Source organism: Gossypium arboreum, chromosome 13 (assembly GCF_025698485.1).
Source record: "Gossypium arboreum isolate Shixiya-1 chromosome 13, ASM2569848v2, whole genome shotgun sequence".
NCBI lineage: Eukaryota > Viridiplantae > Streptophyta > Magnoliopsida > Malvales > Malvaceae > Gossypium > Gossypium arboreum.
Genome location: NC_069082.1, coordinates 5,704,523 through 5,725,051, shown reverse-complemented (window position 1 = coordinate 5,725,051; position 20,529 = coordinate 5,704,523). Strand labels below are relative to the sequence as shown.

The 20,529-nt window shown below is 31.7% G+C and overlaps 1 protein-coding gene across 1 annotated transcript; it reads left to right on the top strand.

Annotated features, from left to right (window-relative positions):
• The first annotated feature begins 17,261 nt into the window (after positions 1-17,261).
• On the top strand, positions 17,262-20,185 carry LOC108461769 (uncharacterized). Its single transcript, XM_017761701.2, has 6 exons — positions 17,262-17,684; positions 17,777-17,872; positions 17,961-18,001; positions 18,506-18,623; positions 19,047-19,127; positions 19,771-20,185. The coding sequence occupies exons 1-6, from the start codon at positions 17,484-17,486 to the stop codon at positions 19,825-19,827; spliced, it is 594 nt and encodes a 197-aa protein (XP_017617190.1). The 5' UTR covers positions 17,262-17,483; the 3' UTR covers positions 19,828-20,185.
• Positions 20,186-20,529: the final 344 nt, after the last annotated feature.

The window sequence follows — 20,529 nt, the reverse complement described above, 5'->3', positions numbered from 1 at the left end:
TAATGACTTATTGAATAATTTTACTTACTAAGATTTTTCCTAAAATCATGAATTTAGGTAAAAAGCTATTGTATTCTTATTTTAATATTTGATTTTATCTTTTCATTAATTAAGTTTTGTGACCATAATTTGTAATCACACAGCTACATAAATTTAATGTTTAAAAACATTAATTATTGTAAAAACCTTAAAATATTTTAAGGATATAGTTTTGTTAATGAATTTTGTAAAAATCTTGCCAAAATAGTTAACCATTGTACATATAGCATCGCCATAGTTTCATAAAAAAAACTTAGCTTAATGGCTTCGCCTAAAAATCCTACTTTGTGGGCTTACACAATCTATAAAGGGTAATTAATGACATCGATTAATGTGTCACGTTTAACAGTTTACTCATTTAGACTCTTCAAATCGACTCTAATAATGTATCATTTTATCATAACATAAACAAGAGTAGAAAACTTAAGAACCTTGTAAATATTCCCTCAAGACCTATGTAAAAAGATAAGTGATATAGACTTTACTCAAAAGCCTAAACTCCTTAGAACACCATAATTAAAACGATTTTTATATAGACTTTACTCAAAAGCCTAAACTCCTTAGAACACCATAATTAAAACGATTTTTTACACCTTCAATGACGTGAACCGCCGGTATCACAACAACTCTTCACACCCTGATATGAATCGCCATAACCAACCATTTTAATTTTTGTGATGTAACGAAATTTTATTTAAAATAATACTTTAATATATTTGTTCTAATTCACTAGTAAATATTATGGATAGTTCGAATTAATTATTTGAGGTTTAAATTTTTTGGATAATTCCAACATGGGGATGTTATGTGTTCAAATCATTTTAGTTTGGGATGCTTCGGGTTTGGTTATTTTGATTCCATATGTTTCGAGTTCAAATTGTTCTAATTCTAATCAATTTAGATTTTGATAATTTCATGTAGCTTGTTTTATGCTATTTTGAATTCTGTTATACCCCACCCGTATCAAGACACGTGGTGAGCTAAAAGAGTGCTTAAACAGTAAACCTACAACCAGTAAATCGGGAAGTCGCCAACAAGTCTTCCTTTCTGAGATGACCATCCGAACTAGTACGGGTCATCCATGGTATGAATCCTTGGACCTTCATTGGGAACATGAAGTCATTGGTCACTAAACACCATATGGACTCAATTACCTTATCCCATCAAGTCAGAATGAATGACAAGATCTGTTATAACAATCCAAAAGTCAATGGTGCTAGAAAACATGATTTTGGGACCCTGTTTCCTTAAGTACAAAGTTATATTAGAAGTGAATTGAATTCTGGTCAGGAAATTTTATCGAAATAGTGTTTAATTAAGGTATAAAGACTAAATCGTTAAAGTGCCAAAAGTTCAATATATTGTTAAAAAATTTATAATTAAAGGCAAGGAATTAGGATTAAAATGACCATTATACCATTTCAATATGTATAGTGGACAGTTATGAAGCAAATTACTTATATATGTTATAAAAGTTAGAATAAAAAATATATGTTATAAAAACATAAATGAATAAAATAAAATAAAATAAAACTTAAGTAGTGGAGAACCAAAACAAACATTTTCTTATCATTTTCACAAGCTTTGAATAGGGGAGAAGACCAACGGTTAGGTTTCCAAGTTTTCAAGCTTTAATTTGGTTAGTTCAATTTAGTTTTTTTTTTTTATAATTTTTATATTTTTAGAATCTCGGGAGCTTAAGCTAGTTGACGCATGCTATATTTTTTTATATTGTTCAAGTTTGAGGATGTTACAATTATTGAATAGTTGTAGCTTGAGGTGTTATTTTGATAGATTTTAAGTTTAGAATTGAAAAAGGACTAAATTATAAAGCTTATTAATTTTTTGTACAATAGTGATTAAATTGAAAAAAATTAGAAATTCTTAGTAGAAATGAGAAATAGAAAGTTAAATTGGGCCTAGAGTGAAATTGACATAAAATTTAGGGGTTAAAATTTGAAAGTTATGTTAGTCCCAGTTTTAGGGGCTAAATTGAATAAAATGAATTTTTTTATAAAATAGCAATTGAATGTGAAAATGGTTGATTATTGATGAAATATCTTATTTGTTTTAATCTGTAGCTAACGTCAACCTGAATTCCTCGAAAAAGAAAGGAAAAGACAAAGTCTTCGACGAATAGCTCGAAGTTTACGGTTTATGTTTCTATAATTCAAACTACTTGTAAATTGTTGCATATTGAACTGTTTGTGCATGGTAAGAACATAATGTGGGATACTTTGTGATAATGAGATGTAGTGAGTTGATTTGAATTGATTGATGTTCATGAGGACTAAATTGAATATAAGTGAAAAATATGTATGTTTATATAAATATGAAATTGAGTACACATTGAAATGATTAATGCTGTCATATGTTTGAATATATGAATTCATGATAAAAATTTATGTGAATTGAGATATTAGTTGAGAGTAAAATGAGTAATGAATACCTTATTAACTGTTCGGGAAAAGTTGGATATAGTTGGCATGCCCTAGGATAGAAAGATTTTAGGGTTACTTCGATTGCGAGTGGATGAGGCACTGGGTGCCAATTTGCTTTGTTTATACCGATGAGACATTGGGTGTCAAAATTATTGACAAGCATTGGGTACAGCTATTTACTTCGAATTTATCCGATGAGGCATTGAGTGCCAAAATGGTGTGTTGGTTGGATCCGTGTATCTGTTCGAATCCGAGTCATGTTAATAGGGGGATGAGAGATAAAAATGAAATGTTTATAGTTGAAATGATGATAAAGAATAAGCGCTTGAGTCCACGAGATTGAGAAATTAATTTGAGATGACAAATGAATATGAAATGGAAGAAAAATGTAAAACGAAATGTCTATTTGTGAAATGATTTGAACAGTGATAGATATGCCCGATGAATACATGAAATTGGAAATTGCGATACCAAATGAAGTGAAGTGGTTTACTATTTATTTATATATTAAGATGTATTAGATTGAACAAAGAATATGTGAATTGGCATAGATGACAAGTTAATTGCAATTCATTATTCAATTTTAACTTATGCATTTAAAATGATTTATTATATGCTTTAATGTTCGGATTATAGAAATACCACTGAGTTATGCTCAGCATAAGATTTTTTTCCGTGCGCAGGCTAGGTACTTTTCAATGTGATCGTTGATTCAGCATCCAGTGACAATCCTGGACTCAAGTGTTGGTGATAATTTTGTTCTGGTCTTGACATGTACCTAAGGTGTCATTTGGATATATATAATGTTATATGTTGGATTTATGTTGACCCTTTTGAGAATTAGGTATATGTATATATATATATATATATATATATATATATATATATATATATAGGTTGGCAATGTCCTTTTGTTGAATGGTTTGATGCTTATGCTTGAAAGTTGATTTGGTAATGTGCTATGCCATAGGTATAGTGAATGGTATACCTAAGTTGAGTGGAAGAATTTTGTAATATTGGTGCATGTTTAAAAGGTTAAGTTTAATGTTATTTGAATGGCTAGATTAATGTAAATTTGTTGGTTGTATTGAGATGCCTTTGAAGGTATATTGGAATGGTATGAATGTGATGTTTTAGTTTATTTAAAATTGTTGGTTGATGTGTCAATTGTGACATATTGGTTCGACACTTAGGATGATTGTTATAAGTGATTTTTTTGCTTAATTTTGATGCTTTTGGAATTGGTTGAGAAATGGTATAACGGTTGCTTGTGGCATAAATGAATTGGGATTAAAAAGCTTAGTTGATAGGTTTTTTCAGGTACACACAACCTGATACATGGCTTGACACACGATCGTGTGTCATACACGACATATGGCACGACTGTGTAGTCTGTATGTTTTGGGTGATTTTTGGTGTACATGGCCAAAGTCTGTTACATAGCCTGGCGATACAGTCGTGTGGCATCTTTTAGGTATTTACACTATTGACCCACATGACTTTAGTGAGTTACAAAGTTTGTTTGCAAAACTATGTAACTCCAGCCCCACATGGTTGTCTGTCTCCGAATGTACTAACGTCCAAGTGTGAATACTGTAATAAAATAGAGAACTACGAGGCGGTATCCACAAGTATACGGATCGAGTTGTAATATAGTTTTTACAATGAAGTAGGTGAGTACTCCGAGGATCAAACCCAAAGGAGGCGAGTGCTAGACCAATTCTAACCTAAATACTCAAATATCTAATTAGTACTTTAAATAAATTATAGTGCAAGAACATAGAAAAGGGTTTTTTAATATTTTTATAATAACAAAAATAAATAACATAAAAGAAATAAAATTCAGGAGATAGAAGAGTAGAGTAAATATCAAATCTCGAATATGGGTGATTAGATCGTTTCAGTACTCCCCATCAACTGTTGTTTCGGGTTCTTCGTCAATCAACTAGCCGCTACCCTAGTAGGATCTTCCAATCTTCCACTAACATAATGAGTCAGCAAGAACTATTTATATTCTAACCTCACAGTCCAGACTAGCTTGGGGTAAAGGTGTTCACGAATGGAAAATACCAGTTTTAGGTTAATTCCTACCTTGATGACTTCCCGGGGTTGTCAGTCCCAAGGTTTGTTTCACGTTCTTCTTTTCTTAAACAGTTGATCCATTGAGCAACCCTACAAAATGGTTAATAGATCATACCTCCACTCACTAATCCCTATAGATGGATTAGTTCCTCATGGCTTCCATAGACAATATGAAATTGATATAAAGACAAAGCATGCTAATTAATTCGATAAGATAAATTAAATGAAAGAGCCTAATTGTATTGAGATTAATTACGAATCCACAAAGTTTGAATGCTTCCACAATTCAGATCTCTTGAAATCAACAAGAACAACGAAAAAAAATTTAAAACCTAAGAATGAAAGAAAACTAAACTAAATTTTACACAGAGAATATAGGCAAAAGGAATGATGTCTATAACATGTGCCAAAAGAGCCTATTTATAGCTTTAAGGTGGTGGTCGTCCTCAACCCTATGTTAGTTGACGTTCTTGAGCTTTAAGTTTGATTGTGCAGACCAAAACTCCCATGTTTCGTATTTGATTTCCATCCTAGAGTTGATGTCATGACACACCATGACCTATGTTACAACGTAACAGTCAATGTATTTCTTTTGGGACATCTATAGGGGTATGTCACAACACCCTTAAGCTGTGTCACGACATTGAAGGCAATATTGAGGTTTCTCCATTTTGCTCCCTATGTTGTGACATCGGTTATCTCGTGTTGCGACGTAGCGACCAGTATCAGTTTAATATGCCTTCTAAAGGTCTTCTACACACTCACAAAGTGAGTTAGCTCACCCTTAGGCCTTTTTTGGCCCCTAAGGTCAATAAAATACTAAATTTGCACATTTTATTAAATATAATAAAACTAAGAAAACTTAACTAAAACATAACGAAATTGCTTGTATTTAAGCTCCTTAAATGCGAAAACTAGTTTAATCTGCTACACCAAATTACGGTAGATCAATGGTGTAACACCCCGTACCCGAGTCCGTTACCGGAGTCGAACACAAGGTGCACACAAACTTAACTTAATTGCTTCCACAGTCCATAAAAAAATTTCCAGACAAGCTGGTTACTGCATCACTGTCGCCTTAAAAATCATATCTTGAGTTTCAAAACTCAAAAATCAGTTTCGTAATTTTTCCCTGAAACTAGACTCATATGTCCATCTACAGATTTATTTCTAGAATTTTTGGTCAAGCCAATTAGTACAGTTTATTAGTTAAAGTCTCCCATGTTACAGGGGTCGACTACACTGACCTTCGCGCGTTACAACTTGAATATCTCCCTGTACAGGGCTTCAATACTGATGCCGTTTGCTTCTATAGAAACTAGACTCAAATAGGAATCTATACATATATGGAATAACTCCTAATTATCTCTGGTTAATTTACAATAAATTTCCAAAGTCGGAACAGGGAATCCAGAAACCGTTCTGGCCCTGTTTCATGAAAACCTAAATATCTCTTAACATACAACTCCTATGACCGTTTCGTTTCTTCCATATGAAAGTAGATTCATCAAGGTTCATTTAAATAATTTATTCTCCATTTAATTCCATTCCTACAAATTTTAGTGATTTTTAAAATCCACACCACTGCTGCTGTCAGCATCTGTTTTCAAGGTAAACTTTACCTATTTCGTGGTTTCCATGGACCAACTAGAGTTTTGTCATACGTAGGTCTACCTATGATCATATTTAACCATTCCAAGGGCTGATCATTGCCCAACACTTCCAATCCAGTCCATAGTCACATCATGAAACCATATATACATACATAAACACAAATGGTCTAATGCCATACTCCACTTCTACGAGCCATTTTCGCATGGCCGTACACACATACATCACAAAAGTACTTGAAAAACAATAAAGGGTAGTCCTATACATGCCATTTCAAAGCTCAACCAAAATTTGTACCAAAAGGGGCTTTGATAGTGTGGGAGACTTCGACTTCCAAAAATCCCGAGTCCGATAGCTGACGAGCCAAAAATCTATAAAACAGAGAACAAAGAAACGGAGTAAGCAATTTATGCTTAGTAAGTTTGAGCGAAGAATTTAAGCACAACAAAGGTATAGCATCCATATAACTAAACGGATAATTCCGTATATACAAACTTTCAAATTATTTCTACTTTACATTCCAACCCCTATGTTCATACATAAGGGATCATCTTAACCAAATACCGGAAGCTCATTACTCAACTGAGCGAATATTATTCGAAGGAACTCAACTATTCCAATGCACATACGAACATACCTCATTGCTGGAATTTTTGCAAGTGTATTAACTGAAATTTTTACAGCAAGATTGCTTATTACCGAATCACGTACCTTCGGAATTTAACCGGATATAGCGACAGCTCGATTGTCTTCGGGACATTGCCGGGTTATAGTGATTCGCACAATTGCCTTCGGGAATTAGCCCGGATTTAGTAACTCGCACGAATGCCTTCGGGACTTAACCCGGTTTTGATAACTCGCACAAATGCCTTCGGGACTTAACCCGGTTTTGATAACTCGCACAAATGCCTTCGGGAATTGACCCGGATTTAGTCACTTAGCACAAAAGCCTTCGGGACTTAGCCCGGATACCATTCGAATAACCAAGCACATATATCAACAAATCATAACACATTCTTATTACATTCTCATTACCAAAGCTCCAACACAAGTTACTTATCATATTTACAATTTCGGCTCAATAGCCACACACAAAGAGCATGATTTCGATTTGCTTAAAACATGATCTAATCAAATCATAATTTAAGCTCTATTACTCAAGAACTTACCTCGGATGTTGTCGAATGATTCCGATGGCTATTCGACCACTTTTTCCTTCCCTTTATCGGATTTAGCTCCCCTTTGCTCTTGAGCTTAATTTAACAAATAAATTGATTTAATCATTTGAGCATCGAAAGAGGAATTCAAGGTACTTAGCCCACATATATTTATTAGACCTTAAAGTCACATATGTACTGAAATCACGAATCAAACTCAACACATTAGTTAGTACTCTCCTTAGCCGAATTTTCCAAGCCAAGAATAGGCATCAATATGCTTGCCTCTAACCGAATGCATGCACACCAATCCCCCTCATGTGGCCGAATATGCATGTCCATGTTGAGGCCAATTATACACTTAATACCACACATAAACAGCATACATTTTACTAACTAACGCATTCCATATTGTAACTCAATACGCATCAATCATTTACTTCATAACCGAAACATCATCATATGAAAATATATACCTTGAGATAGTACATATGTCATACCAATACATCATGTGCAAACATATATATATATATATATATATATATATATATATATGCTAGAGCCGAATCTCAAAGTTGATTATGACTAAACATGAACATAAATCCAAAACACAAATCTTACCTACCCTGCAATAAGCATAATTTATACTTATGGATGTACCATGGCCGAATACATCACAACACCATACCATTTCAATCTTGGTCATGGTTAAACAAAGAACTTAATGTCTCACTCAAAAATGCTAAAAAGAAAGTCCAAGAGCCATCAATCCACCATCACATGTATCATTAGCAAGCTTCATATTTAACATGCAATGGCATTAACACAAAATCCACCTTGGCCGAATACCACCCCCATGACATAGCAAGGATTTGAACCATGGGCTAATAAGAACATCAAGTTAGCAACCAAAAACATGCATGAATCTCATGGCACAACATCAAACATACCTTAATCTTGATACAAGTATGGCCAAACCTCCTCCTAATCCTCTTCCAAACCAAGCATGAAGCAAAAACCCCCTTCCTTCTTCCTTAGGATTTTCGGCCAAGAGAGAATGAAAGGATGAACAAATTTTTTTTTCTTTTCTTTTCTTCAACTCATGGCAATGGGGAGGGAGAGAAGCCTTCACACACATTTTTTTTTCATTTTTTTATTACCCATGCACCTTATTTTATTTATTCCAACATGAAACACTTACACAACATGTTTCATGACATGTTTTGCCCATAATCCCTTGTCATGGCCGGCCACTAGCTATTTAGGGGGGGAAATTTGACATGCAAATCCTCCCTTTTGATTACATGCACTATTAGGTCCTTATAGATTAGCCTATCACATTTCAAAAGTATCACACAAGTCCTAATAACTGAATTCACATGCAATCGACTAAATCGAAGCTTGAAATTTTCACACATTCATAAACACATATTCTAGACAATAAATATTACGTTCAAACATTTCGGTGACTCGGTTTAGCAGTCCCGAAACCACTTCCCGACTAGGGTCAATTTTGGGCTGTCACAAATGGTATCAGGCTGTTACAGGGTGTCATATCCTAAAAATCAGATTAGTAGAAATTAGGTTAATGAACTGAGAGTGGTCACGCCCGAAATTTTTTTAAGATGACCTTGGTACATTTGTCAATTTATAAGTAGCAAGTATAGTGATTGAGTAGTGGTGGAGCTGTCTTTGATGATCTGAGTTCGAATCCCTTCCCTCTCATTTATTTCTATTTGATGCAAAATTGTTTCAAACCTTAGTAAATGTTACACCATGTTTTAAATAATTTTTGTAGGAATGTGAACAAGGAAATGAATTGGCCTAGTGGTTAGAAGCTTAAATAATTTCTTAAGGGTCCTAGGTTAAAGTCTCCACATTCTCTATATTTTTATTTAATTTTTTGAAAATTTTAGCATGTGCCAACCCCCTATTGCCGTCCACACAAGTTACCATGCAATGGGAGGATTTCTTTCATTTCTTGCTAAGTTAACATGCCTTATTTTTACAAGCATGATCCCCTTTTTGCTTCTTTGTCCCCTCAACATACCCTTTTCTCCACCCTTTCTATGTGAACCTATTCATTGTACCTAGACAAGTACATTTCATCATTGGTTCATTTTTCCTTACTCTCTTCTCCCTATTGTCGTCCCTCTCCTTAGCTTCTTTCTTTCTCTCCATTTTTTCTTTGTTTTGGCCACCCTTCCACCACATTTGATTTTAGTTCTTTTTCTCTTTTCCACCACCCAAACTAAACCACCATCAAAACTCCTCATTGCCACCTCTCATATTATCCATTTTGCTCTAACACCACCCTTTGCACCACTAGTCACCACCGTGGCCACCACCTTACACCACCATCGAAAATAATTTCCCCATTGTCTCCACTTTTTTTTCCTTTTTCTTCTCCTTCTTTCCTCTAGTTTCGCAAGTTTTGCAACACCTTTCTTTCCTCCTCCTCTATTGAATTCTCGTTGGACTGTCGCCGCGCCTCCCACCGGCTTGAGTGATTCATTTATTTTTTCACCATTTTATGATTTCTACCATTCTCTTTAGTAAACGAAATGATATTTATCCTATTTTTAGTAGTTTTAAATTATTTTCATATTTAAGCTCTTTTCTGAATGATGGTTTTTCTCTAGACTCGATTTCCTCTCCAACTCAAGACCCCAATGATCTAACATTCCTTCCTATTCAATCGAGTTAAAGTAAGTATAGTAGTGGGATGAAAACCACTATTTATTCCCTACTTTTTCCTTTAGGTCGAATGTCTACAAGGGATTATAGTGTATTTCCTTCGTGTATTAACATATCATATTCTACTTTTGATGAATGGTTGATTGTTACCATCTCGAAAAACTCCTAACATTGAAATTGAGATCATCGTTTTCGATTGATTTTTATAAGAGTAAGTGCTGATCGGAATATTATTAAATTGATTTCTTCCATAAAATGTTTAAAATGAACTCCCAAATGAAAGATCACTTTTGTTGATAAGTAGGTGACCTATCGATTAGATCCAAGTGTAGGTATTCTTAAAGGGGTGATTCACTTTGGATTTACTGTCAAGTGTGGGTTTAACTTATTAGAAAAATTGCATATGAGATTTATTGTCAAATAATATATATTTATTTTGAATTGAAACCTTATTAAAGATTTCCATAATAAGAAATATTGAGAATACACTATGTCTTCAAAACAGGGATGCTAAATCCATAAAAACGGTAGTACCCAAGTAAGTACCTCAAACTGGTTGTTTTATGATTGTATGTGATAATTGATATGATTAATGAATGCTGTGAAATTATGAGTATATTCTCATTTCTCATGATGTGTAATATGATGACATTATATGATAGGCGTGATATATAAATCATGCCAGTGATATTGGAATTGAGATTCGATTCACATGTTAAACATGCCTTACACGATATTATCTGATTTGCATGTTTCAACATGTCCAGTGTGACAAGTGATATATTGAAATGAAAAATACATTTCTATATGTTCATTGTGGCCATATCACATGCATGGAGTGGGACATTGTACGGAGGAAGAACTGGTGACTTTTTCCATAACCTACATGGTGACTTCGCCCACAAGCTACATAACAATTTGTCTATGAATATTGATGGCTTAGTCTACAACCTACATGGTGGCTTCGTCCACGACCTATATGGCAGCTTGTCTGCAAATATTGGTAGCTTTTTCCACATTAGAGTGTTCGGATCGATGAGTTTTGCGGATCTCTTTTTGGAGTGTAGCGGTGATAGGTAGGATGTTTTATAAAAATTTGCATAATTATTTTACAAAATTGCACTGCCATGATCATGTGCATCAAATTTTATTATGTTGTATGATAAGTATGTGTTTATTGTTATTTAACTTCTTATAAGACCAACAATGTGCTTTAAAAGCTCACCCCTTTAGTTCATAACTTTTCAGGTGATACACAAACTTAGGGCTTGGATTTGGCATTCAGAGGAGGTACTCGTATGGGTTTCAAATAATGGGTTTAAAAACTATTTTGGATATTATTTTGGACTTTAGACTTTTTATTAGGTTGTTTCTTTATTTTACAACTTTAAACTGCCATGCATGCATGCTTGATGAGTTTAAAAATATTGTTAAATTATTGAATTTTTTTCAATTATTTATGATTTTTTACTTGATTTTAAACAAGCTTATAAATTTTTGATTTTCTAAATATTTTCAAAAGTCTATTGCGAAAGATTTTTATCAAAATCATTTTAAAGAAATAATTAAGAACATTACTAAACCTTTGTTTAAATGATTTAAGACGATATCTTGATATTAAAAAGAGTTTTCCAAAAGCAAAATTAATTGATATTTAAATTTTTGAGTTTTGGTAAAAACAATTGAAGCCTAGCTACCTTTAACAAGTAAATGTTTTCCAATGGTTATAATGTGGCTTTTGAGATTTGGCCATAACGCCTAGCCCGGATTTTGAGGGTTACATAGGGCTTGCCCACACAACCGTGTGTCCTATCCCATACAGCTAGGGAACACGGCCGTGTGACCCATGTTTATAAATTTTCCCTATATTTTTGTTTTTGTTTCGAATTGATCCCTACTTGATACTGAGTTGATTTTAAGCTTTCGTAAGCTTAATATAAACCTGAATTTGGTTGTAATGTTTATTTTTATTGATTATATCTGATGTATTGATATTTAATTGAAGTTTTGAATTACAAATTACACGTAAATTATTTGTATTTGTCTGTAGCATTCCATTACTCAAGTTTGGTGATCGGACTAGGTAAGGGGTGTTACATCTGTCCTATCATAGACATCCTTGGCCCATTGAAGACATCCCCCATGTGCTCTGTAAGGATGGCTAGATGACAAGTCCAACATGTTAGCGCCATTTTACACAGGATCCTGGCATATAAATACCTCCAGCAACAAAGAAGGAGGGATCGACTCTTCGAGGATACAAAACTTACACTCTATCAACACTTTTTAACCTCTCAGCCTTAGCACTCTCTCCTCCCTCCACGTAACTTCCAACTCTCCACCCTGACTAGGTGAATCGACCTCCGTAACAACCACCACAACTTCCTCTTACACCCTCTTTGTTGTATCATTGTATCAACAAATTCAAATAATTTCAATTCCAATAGTTTCAGATTAAGGATCTGTTTCAAGTTTGAGTTAATATGAATTCAATTTTAATAGGTTCAAATTATTGATTTTTAATGATTAAATATGATTTACTCAAATTTATCAAGAGAAAATAATAAGACACATTACACTTTTAAAAATATAATTCATGTTTAAGGCTCTATTTGTTTCATTGAAAATGACTTTCAGAAAATTATTTCTGGAACATGACTTACTTTTCTAGTATTTGGATGAATCTGTGTAAAATATTTTCTGTTTTTTGGTAGATTTCCTGAAAATATTTCATGAAAACTATTTTCAATGAAACAAACATACATTTGAAATTTTCTTATCATTTCATTGTTTAATTGAGTTTATTTTATATCTATAAATTTATATTTTACATTTTCTTTGTAAAACAAATGCGACATAAATATATTTGTTATAAAAGATTATAGTGCTTTCTTTTAAATAATCAAAATTTATTTTATAATAAGAAAATATTTTGTATTAATCAATATCATATATAAACTAATAAATAGTGTTTAATTAAAATTAATTTAAATTACATATATTACATATATGAGAGTACATATTGACACATTATGTAACAACTCGTTTTTCAAAGGTGTCAAAAATGGTAGTTTTGAGACCCTATTTCCAACAAATGAGTCCGTAAATATTATTATTTAATATTTACAAGGATAGTATAAAGTTTAATTGAAATTTGATCCTTTAAATTTGTTAATTGGATAGTTAATTAAGGTAAAATTTTTAATTAATTGAGGGAACAATTAAGCAATTAGACCCTTATTAAATTGATAAAGTGTGGTGGATGACATTTGGGATCCACTAAATGTTGTTAATTATGCTTAGAATTAATTATAATTAATTACAAGATAATTAAACTATATAAGTTAAAAATTAAAAGAAAAAGAGAACATTTTTGCTCTCCATCTTATTCAACCTGTATCTAAGGAGAAAAGTAGGGTTTAAAGCTTCAAAATTTTATTTCCTTCAATTAGTAAGTGTTTTCAAGTTTGTTTTTTTATAATTTTTATATTTTTGAGATCTCGAAAGTTTGATTTAACTAACCCATTTACTGTTTTGCAATACTGTTAAAGTTTTTAAAAGTTTCCATTGTTGAAAACTTGATGAAATTGGTGTTAATTTGTTAGATTTTAAGCTTAAATATGAAAAAGTACTAGTTTGTAAAGTTTATTTGTTAATTTCTGAAAATAAGGATTAAAGTGCATAAATTTCGAGATTGATGTTAAATTTATGTAATTATTGATAATAAAGGGCTGTAAAAGGATGAAATTGAGGTCGATTTTGAAATCGAAGCTCAAATTTGAAAGTTTTAGTAATTTCAGTTTTAAGGACTAAATTGAATAAAATGAAAAATCTTAGGGAAATTTTGTAAAAAGAAATTGAAGTTTCATATGCGTATAATAGAATGTTATAGTTTATTTGAAATTGATAAATTGAAATGAATTGTCATATAGATCGGGAATTGAACCAACCAGAAGATAATTGAGGAAAAAGAAAAATTGTAAAGTCCCCGACGTCTTGTTATTGCAGTTTCTGTGAAGTAAGTTCATATAGTTTAGTTATAAGTAATAGTAATGTAAATATATTTGAATTGAGCAGTTATTTGTGTGTAAGTGTAATTTTGAATTGGTTACTATTTGGTACAAAAAGGTGATACATTAACTAAATTGTAAAAAAAATGGTAATATATATGTGCTATATGTGCTTGAGTGGATACGGAATGTTTTACGATGGGATGATATGTATATGATGACACTACAGTGATTTAAATGTTATGAATACAGTATTAATGCCCACATGAACTTAGTAAACTATTAGGATACGATTGACATGTCAATAAGGTTATTTGTGCGTTTGTTCGGGTTTAGCACTTCTATGCTCTCTATTCAGCACTTTGGTGCTCTCTGATTAGTACTTCGGTGCTTTCTTCTTAACACTTTAGTGCTCTCTGTTAAGAACTACGGTGCTTTCTGGAGCGGTGTAGTTACCCATGTGTCCGAGTTTATTTACTAGAGTTCATCGGGCTAATGGATTAATGAAAAAGAGAAATGACAGTGAAACGTTACGAGCCTAATGTTCAAATGGTTATATGATGAATAGATGATACAAATGGTATTGAATTGTGGATTTTATGTGTACGGTACTAAATTGAATAATATATTAAATGTTGAATTGTTATATTACTCGGTTATACAATGAACTCACCTTATTATTGTGAAATGCTATGTTAGGCAATATTGTGACAAGTTAAGTAGTTGAAATATTTAATTGTAAATCAAGATAAGTTTATCATTTTTACTAAGCATTTGAAATGCTTGCCTAGTTGTTTTTCTTGTTTCTGTAGATTGTCGATTTGCGGAGTACATCGATCGGATCACCTCAAAGTTCACACTATCCAACTATTGACTCGATAGAGTTTTGCTTGTTTTAAAACTTGATTATATGACGTATATAAATGTCTCAAAATTATTGGTTAAGAACTTATTATATATATATGTGATTTGAATAATAGTTTTAGCTAGTTGAATTGGTTTGAATATGGTTAATATTAGATGCTAAGAAAGTTATGTTAACTTGTGTTTGTGAATTGGTAAAAGGTTATGATGTTTGAATGGAATTTACAAATGAGTAATTGAGTAGGATATGGTATGAAAATGAATGATATTGAATGATTCATAGGCATGTTGTTACCAATTGAACTTAATAGGTGAATTTGATATATATTTTGTTATGAACTGGTGTAAAATTTTGACATATTGAATTGGATGATTTTGCAAACAATTAAGTGCTTGAGTTGGGCTGATTTTAGTTAGTTCATATGTAGGTTCAATTGTGCTATTAGGCACAAATTGGTTATCATGTTTTGTTAGCATGAGAAAGGTATCAAAATGTAAGATTTTGACATTTTTGGCATGAGGTATTGATACCCAAAATAAAAGTACCGATACTTAGTGTTTTTCTTTAGATTTTTTTAAACATCGAGCCTTAAAATGATATTGATATAAAATGTAAGGTATCGATACATTAAAGAAAGTATTGGTACTTTAAGTCTGGTATCAATAATTTCGTGTTAAATTGATTTTTTTTGAAACATCGAAGTTAAAAAGGGTATCGGTACCTAGCAAGGGTATCAATACCTATTTTGAAAACTTTAAAAACATTGCAATTCGGTCTTATTTCATGCTCGGGTCAACAAAAGAGCTTTTGTAAGCTCGATTAAGGCTCAAATTTAATTGTATATTATAATATATAGGTATTTATGATATGATTGAATATCTGAATGATTTATTTATGGTGTACTTGATCTGAAATTAAAAAAATGTTGTAAAAAGGTCTCTTTTGATCTTTGGTTGATTTTAAAGCATTAGTATGCTCGTATAAGACCCGAAAAAGAATGTTCATGATATTCGATATTGTATTGTTGTTGATTGCATGAACGATCATGAATGATGATATGAAATGATGATTTTATTGTGAAATTGTCGATTTGTTACTACGATAACGATCGTAACATCCTATAACTTCGAATCGATTTATTGGAGTGCAGCGAGAGGTGTTACAAATTGAAGTTGTAAAGGATAAATGAAGTTAAGCATAATTTAAATAGATACTCATATTTATATAATTAAAATATTCATATTTTTATCCTAGATTAAAATATGGCATAAGTCCTTGTATTCTTCAAAAATTTGAAATTTAGTCCATGCATTTTTATTTTTAGGTTAGTCCTACTTTTTAGATATCAAAATTCAAGTTCAACTGTTAGCATTATTAAAAATACTTTGTTAAATTCATATTCATTATAAAGTCATTTTTATTCACATGAATATCGAGCATTTTTATTAAAAATGTGATATAAACAAAATTGACAAAAAATTTAACAATGTTAATAATTGGACTTGATTTTCAAATCTAAAAAGTAGAGAGATTAAATTCTTGAAAATAAAGTACAGGATTAAATTTCAAATTTGTGAAGAGTACATTAACTTATAACATATTTTAACCTTTATACTATTATTAATATATTTATAATTGTAATAAATATTTATTATTAAATTATTAATATTGAATAGTTTTTAATAATATATGAAGAATATTATTTGGAATTATTATTTTTAAAATTTATTATTAAAATAAAATTAAAATATTAAACAATTTATTAAAATAATAAATTACATGATTAGAGATAGATAGTTAAATATGTCTCTTTAATAATATTGTAAATTATAATATTTTATTAATTTTAAATATTTTAAAAATAAAATAAAATTTATTATTAATATAATAATATTAAATTTAACTTGAGTTAATTTTACATAAAAATAAGATAATATTTTTAGAAAATAACTTACGCTAAAGAAATGACTTCAATTTTAAAAGAGTAAATCATTTTACAGTAAAAATATTTATTTTCTATTAAGTTATAAATAATTACCAAATTATGTTTTATAAAATTAAAATATGGAGACTTGAAAATATTATATTTTATGAAATGTAAAACCAACTTAAATTATTTAAAATTAAAATATGGAGACTTGAAAATATTATATTCATTAAAAATATTCTCAAATTTTAATGATTAATCGGGGACGTGGATAAGGTGAACTAATAAATAACGGACAGCAATATAACAGTTAATTATGAACCGTTAGATTATCAATCATTCGATTAGATGAAATCTGACGGCGACTATATTTATTCCGCGGATCCCACAAATATCCAATGGACTCAGGTGTCGGCTTCAGTATTGTATTGTTTAACCGCCAGCTGTCAGTTTAATTCCCACTCGGCAACCGGCACGGGGAAGAGGTACTTCACTTGCCTTGAATGGCAGGTGAAAGTATCCCCCGCTTTCCCAACGAACAACTAAAGTTCATTGTTTATTCAAATCCCTATTAATCAAGAGATTAGAAAAAATTGTTTCATTGATTTGATTTCTTAGGGGTCCTTTTCCCCTCAGATCAAAGGTGAACAAATTATGGCGAGAAATGGAGATCCACAGGGCGACGGCGGCGAGCCAGTGCTGCCGAGAGCGTCTTCCAGCACCAGACTAAGGTCCAGATCCGACCCCTTTTTGGTGGTTTGCCGTTGTTTTAGTGTTATAACGTCTCTCACTGCGATTCTCTGCATTGCCGTCAATGTTCTCTCTGCCTTTCGATCTTTCAAGAACGGAGCCGATGTATGTATAATCTGTTTCCTTTTCCTTTTCCTTTTTTTATTTCTACTTAATAATTTTTGACACTTTTCTTTCCTTTACCCATAAAAAAATAGGTTTTTGACGGGATTTTTCGGTGTTACGCTGTTGTAATTGCCTTCTTTGTGGTTCTGGCGGAAACAGAATGGGGATTCATAATCAAGTTCTGGAAGGTTAGGGAATTTATACTCTCAAATATGTAATGATAATTAATTTTAGATAAAATCATCAAATGCTGAGTTAAAAAACTTTAAAATGCAGGTTTTGGAGTACTGGGCTGGTAGGGGTATGCTGCAAATCTTGTATGTCTTATATTGCAGTAAGATTTTTCTTGTTTTTTCCCCCCATAATGCCAAATTTTTACTAATTATGAATTTCATCCTTCTACAAGAACTGAGAAGTCTACCATCTTTTGTTGGAATTTGGTCCTCGTATTTAACAAAAACTGATAACCTAATTCAGTTGAACAGCTGATTCTTACTAATTTGTTATATATGTAAGCTGTTGAAATGTTGAATTTTACTAGTTATTGCAGATAAATTAATGAATTGTTAATTTCCGTGTTAGCAGTTTAATGATAAGTTTTAACATTGTTACACAATTGGACTGACTTGTGAGTTTATATAACATATGAGCATCAAATTATAACAAATTAAAGCAGAGGACTAGCTTTTCATTTTTCAAGATGAGTTTCATAATTAGACCAAAATTTTTTACTCGGTAATACTTGATTTTTCAATTTTTTGTTAAATAATCAATATTTTTCTGTTTTAATTTCTTTCTAAATTTGCTATTATTGGCTCCAGCGTTGCAGTAATGACAAGAGCTTTCCCTGATTATACAGTAAAGCAACAGGATCTGGTTCTTCTTCAGAACATAGCAAGCTATATGCTCCTTGCCTGTGGTGTAGTTTACATTTTCTCGGTAAGATAATGAACCTAATGTCTTATGTTGCTTTGAGAATTTCTAGGTTCACCTATCTTAAAAATGGATAGGAAGGTTGATGGAATACCGACCAAGAGTATGATTCATAATAATTCAACTGAATTACACATTTACCATGTCTTTTTTTCTTTAATCTTGGATTCTAAGTATGGTTTGAGTGTCATGGTGCCTATATATGGAATCCGTGATCATATCTTCATAGCTATGCTTGAAAATGTGTCTAATGTGATGCTGGATATGTTTACTTCAAGAAAAATAAAGAGTGAGATGTTTGAGGTTTATCATTCACTTTCATGTCTTGATAAAATATAGTTTGGGGTGGAATTGAGCAAAGGCTTCAGAACTGTGATTTTGAGTTGAGTTTATGTTTACTCCTTGATTGTACTGATAATAATTTGTCAGGGAATCTTATGCATTGGTTTTCTCAAACGTTCTCGCCAGCAAAAGGAAATTACAAGGGAACAAGCAGTTCAAGATCTGGAGGTAAGTTATGAGAGTTGTTCAAAGCTGGCCTTTTGGTCTACATCTTGCCTTGATGATTTCTTATTTATGTATTCTTTTATTTGATCAATTGGAGGTCTAGTCATACTCTGAATGCTTCTTTTTTATATTCAAACCTCCCCTACCACATTATAATCAAGTGTTCTTAAGTTGACAAATGAGCTGTAAGAACCCATTCTTGCCGTGCGTTACAAGTGATTGTTGTTAAGATAAGTACCAATTAAGGAATATTATATATGTTGATACATTTCCTAGACTACTCCTGAACTCCCCAAACCCCTGAATAATTACTCCTTTGAGGAGGACATTACGCGTCTAAGTTCCACTCGGACCCACAACCTTTCAGGAGTCTTGAACAGTTCATTTTAAGGATATTTTCTAACATTTAATACATTGCTTACTTTTAACTGAATTCAAGAAAAAAGTGATGCATTAATTACACGGCATTGGTTAACATTTCTCTTAAGAAATTTATCAATAAACACCTTAACATGATAATGAATATTGGAGATTTTGCAATATGGTATTGATTTGTAGGGTATTTCAGGCTAATATTGTGGAAGTATCACAGCTGTGAACTAATTTTCTCATCAAATACCATAATCTCATGGACATTTATATGCAGGAATTGGAGAGAAGAAGAGAAGAACTTGAACAATTGCTGTTGGCAGAAAGGGTATGAGAGAATGTGGGTGATTAAGTCAAATGGAGAAAGGGACATCATGTCCTTGTTGTGTGTAAGTGTTTTCTCCCTGAGACAGGCAAGGAACCTGACATCAAGAATGGTTCAACTTAAAGATGCTTCCTTGTACTCATTCTCATCCTCTTTATATTTTCCGATGCTTTCTTCAAGTAGGATACTAAGAAACATCATTTCCTGTACTATTCTTTCTGATTGCTTATAAAATAGTTTGCTCATTAGAACCTTCATTTTCTCTTGTCTTTTATTTATTTGTGTAAATCATTTTTCTTTGTTTAGTGACACAACGAATCTTTGAACATAATTTCTGTTGAGTTACGTATAAATGATTTTTTAAAAATTATGTTTATAACTTTTTTAAAGTATTATATATATGTCAAATTCTGCTGTTTGTCATTGCACTATGTGTATGTTACTGATTTAGTATTTATACTCTAATTTAGCTATTTTTAATCCATTTTTTTAAAAAAAATGAAATTTTGTTCTGACATTAAATTCATTAAACTAAATTATATAATTTCAAAATCTTATATGATAAATAAATCATCTATAATGTTATGTCAATTTACTAGCACTGCCATATCATTTCAATTGATTTGATTTTCAAAATTTGAAAACAAGGTTACTCAATTTTAACTTCAAGTCACACATTCCATTTTGTTAGGAAAAGCTATATCCTTTTTC

What these genes read in the sequence shown, in the direction of transcription:
- LOC108461769 (XM_017761701.2), top strand. Translation starts at nt 17,484, where the DNA reads ATGGCGAGAAATGGAGATCCACAGGGCGACGGCGGCGAGCCAGTGCTG. An exon ending in TCATAATCAAGTTCTGGAAG is followed by an intron (nt 17,873 to 17,960) that starts GTTAGGGAATTT and finishes TTTAAAATGCAG; the next exon opens with GTTTTGGAGTACTGGGCTGG. An exon ending in AGGGGTATGCTGCAAATCTT is followed by an intron (nt 18,002 to 18,505) that starts GTATGTCTTATA and finishes TATTGGCTCCAG; the next exon opens with CGTTGCAGTAATGACAAGAG.